We start from the raw sequence: 3586 nt of genomic DNA on the forward strand, positions 1-3586 counted from the left end.
GCTCTGTCTGCAGGTACTGGCCGAGAAGCGGCTGCTGGGCGGCGCGTACGGGCCCCCACACCTGGTGGCTGTGGTGCCTCTGCATGAGGGGCTGCGTGGCCCGGCCCCGGACGCCCTGCGCCTGCTGCGGAGCAACGCTGCAAACCTCGTGGTCTCAGAGGTGGCCGGAGCCCACGGCTTCGCCCTTCTCTGTCCCCGGCTGCGGCAGCGATGGCGCTTTGTCTCGGCACGCGCTGGTAAGGGACCCCCGGACTGCGGGCTGCTGAGCGCTCATTGAGCACCCGCTGCTCCGTCCTAATGATCACCCGTCTGCAGGGGACTTCCATGTGGTGCTAGACCTGGCCAAAGTCGCGGACACGCTGCTGTTCGTGCTGCACCCAGAGGATGGCTGGGACAGCGCGGGGGAGAACGGCCTCTCTTGCCTCTTTGCACAGGGGCTCCCTAGTTGTGGTAGGTGAATTGCCAGCCTCGGGGCGTACGTGCAGCACAGCGGGGAGAGATGTTTCTAGACAGCGCGTGGGGCGACCCACAGGTCTGTTTGGCAGCTCTTGGTTCTGGCCATGTAAATGCTGCCTAGCTGGGTGAACGCTCTCGCTCCAGAAGCATTCTCTGTCTGGGTAATGGCAGTGATGCTGAGGCATGAAAATGCCTTACACCCAGACTGCTGCCCAGTTGTTATATTGAGTATTAACTGGTTGACTGGGTAGCAGAAGCATTGGCTGTTAACTCTACTGTTCTCTATACTGCTTTTTAGCTCTTGTTGTCCAGGGAATGGCTGATCTTCCACCAAAGAAGCAGACAGAGGCTAAGAAGAAGCTGAGCAAAGCTACTGAAAAGCGCTTCCCAGAGGCAAAGCTTTTCCTCTGGAACAGAGCAGGAGTCTTTGCTGCTGCTGAGGCATCTGGCTGCCCAGAAGCAGCGGCACCTTGCTTTCCGTGACAGGTGAGCTTACCTGCTTGCCCATGCTGCTGAGTTTGTGTCCAGCCAGGAAAGCAACCTGGTTGGCACCTTGAAGGTATCTGGCTTCATTTGGGGACAGCCCCTCAATGTGAGCAGCCTTGTGCACATTGTGGGACACAGAGATTTCCAGATGAGTCAGGTCGATGTGCCTCCAGACCCTCTGTGTCTCAACCCCCGAGCAGCTAAACGTCTGGAGAGGAAGGGCCAGGATATGGAAATACAGGTGGGATGGTGTTCTGGGCTTTGCTTGGCCCTGCCAGCCCAGTTTGCTCCTTGCCGATTATTGAGAAGCCTTGGAGTGCCTGCTGCAGGCTTTATGCAGCACACCTGGCCAGCTTGGGAAGTGAGGAATTGACAGGCTAGAGGTGTTCGTGTAACTTCAACCATGAGAGCTCTGGGTAGAGTGCAGTGTTTGTCTTAGAAGTGGTGACATGGGGTTGCTGAGGTTGGAGGTGGCTGTGGAGTGATCTTGTCCTTTGCTACAATCTGGTCTGATGCTGGAGTGGGCTAGGCTCATGCATGGGGGCGCCCTATCTTCCTCCTGCCTTCCAGGATGAGTCTGGAAACAGTGCTGTCCAGATGGAGGAGGACGTGAAGGTCTTGATGAAGGCAGATCCCAGCAGGCAAGAGTTGCTGCAGTCGGAGGTGGTTCCGGACCCCATAAAGGGGGAGCAGACCTGGCCTACTGAGGAGGAGCTGAAGGAGGCAGAGGGTCAGTAGCAGTAGTCCTTCCTGGGCTTTCCTGCAGGCTTTTGGGGAAGCCTTGTTTTCTCTGAGATGCTGGGGGTGGGGGAGTTGCCAGTCCTGATGGAAATCATTTGGCTTAGAACCCTGACTCCTTCCCAGCCACATCTTTTGACTTTTGATTGCCTAGCTTACTGAATTTGCCTCTGGGCTCAGGCTGGCTGGACTCAGGCCATGGTGGTGTAGTAGCTGAAATGTATGTGTAGTGGCTGAGTCGGGAAGGGGAGCTTTCTGTGTGTTCTTTGAGTGTGGGTGGTTCTCCACTCTGGCATCGCGGTTCATGTTTTCTGAACCATGGAAGTGCAGGCTCTGTTTACTGGCTCTCCTGCCTAGTGAAAGGCACTTTGTGAATCCTTTCAGATGCTTAAAACCACATCCTCTACAATGTGTAAAGGGAGGAGAGCAATGTTAGCCTAGGGCTGGATTGGCTCTTTTGGTGCAAGGGGAAGGGGAAACCTGAACAGTGCTAACGGGGCTGGTAATCTGGCAGAGTCTGTGAAGGAGAGAAAGAAGACGGTGAAGGTCCCCAAGGGAACGTCGAAGTACCAGGCTGCCTGGATTGTGGATGATGAAGAAGATGGCAGTGAGGAAGATGAAGATGGTGACAGCATGGAGGAGGATGACTTGATGGAGGAAGAGGCTTTCCAGGTAAGCGATGTAGGTGATGTTGCATCTGGTGTCTGAGCGCTGTGGTACTTGTCCCAAAGCAAACCTGTATTCTGACCGGCAGAGGGAGGGCAGACTGAGAGCCACCCAGGTTCCCAGTCTCCAAGGGGTAAAAGGAGTTCAATCCCTGTTGCTTGCCTGCTCTCCCCTGAGCTCTGTCTGGGGTCGCCCTTGGCACTGTGATAGGCCGGCAGCCCCTGCAGAGCTGCACAGATAGCATCTGCTGGTGTATGCTGCCACTGGTTCCTGCACGTCATGAGCCAACTGTGCTGCCCCTTGTCAGGATGGGGAGAGGAGGAGGAGGAGCCTGTGGATGAGGAGTGTGAGACCATGACTCTGCCAGAGTCTGCCCGTGACGACCAGTATGATGAGAGGGTGGAGGAGGATGAGCAGGTGCCGGAGAAGTACAGGCAGGAGCGAACGGATGAAATGTTCCCAGACGAGGTGGACACACCCCGTGACATGCCTGCCAGAGTCCGGTAAGTAGCCCCTTCCTGGAGAGGAGGAGCCCTCGTGGAGGACACACTTACTGGATGCCGCAAGAATCCAGAGGCTTCGGCTGCTCAGCAAATCTTCTGCCCACAGCTTCGAGAAATACAGGGGGCTCAAGAGCTTCCGGACCTCACCTTGGGATCCCAAAGAAAACCTCCCCAGGGATTACGCCAGGATCTTCCAGTGCCAGGACTTCTCCCGAACCAGGAAGCATGTCTTCCGGCAGTTAGAGAAGGAGGAGATCGATGGAGCCGCGGTATCTGCCTTTCCCTTACCCACCTGTTCCCTGCCCTGCTCTGGGTTGTGGGCGGTGGGGTTTGGCAGTGAAATGGCAGCAGTGCAGGTCTCTGGCCCTGGATAAAGCCTGGCTGGTGCTGTTTTCTTGGTCCTGGTGCATGCAGACCCATGCTCCTGCTTTTCTTCTTGCCAGACAGGCATCTGCATTGACTCTGCTCCCTCTCTTGACAGGTTGGCTGGTACGTGACACTCCACATCTCCAGTGTTCCTGTGTCCGTAATGGAGAGTTTCAGGCAGGGGAAGCCATTGGTCCTATTCTCACTGCTTCCCCACGAGCAGAAGGTGAACAGAAGTAGTACACTGATGACCTACAGTCACACGGGAGGGCAGGAAAGCTGCTGTTGGCAGGAGGGTGATGGCTTTCCCACATGGTTGGCACAGGCCTGGCCTTCTGGGTGCCCTGGGCTAAGGGTCTCTGCTTTTACTC

General features: G+C 56.2%; 1 protein-coding gene across 1 annotated transcript in view; it reads left to right on the top strand.

Annotated features, from left to right (window-relative positions):
* The window catches only part of TSR1 (TSR1, ribosome maturation factor), a gene marked incomplete at its 5' end in the record, with an annotated part of 23706 nt that overhangs the window by 18265 nt on the left and 1855 nt on the right, over nt 1–3586 (top strand). The window contains 4 exons of the mRNA XM_019545341.1: nt 2195–2361; nt 2665–2849; nt 2956–3118; nt 3331–3583. Of these exons, the coding sequence (XP_019400886.1) occupies nt 2195–2361; nt 2665–2849; nt 2956–3118; nt 3331–3583 (768 nt within the window). The remainder of the gene's footprint in view (nt 1–2194; nt 2362–2664; nt 2850–2955; nt 3119–3330; nt 3584–3586) is intronic.

The sequence above is a fragment of the Crocodylus porosus genome, unplaced genomic scaffold (genome assembly GCF_001723895.1).
Source record: "Crocodylus porosus isolate Cpor-Errol unplaced genomic scaffold, CroPor_comp1, whole genome shotgun sequence".
NCBI lineage: Eukaryota > Metazoa > Chordata > Crocodylia > Crocodylidae > Crocodylus > Crocodylus porosus.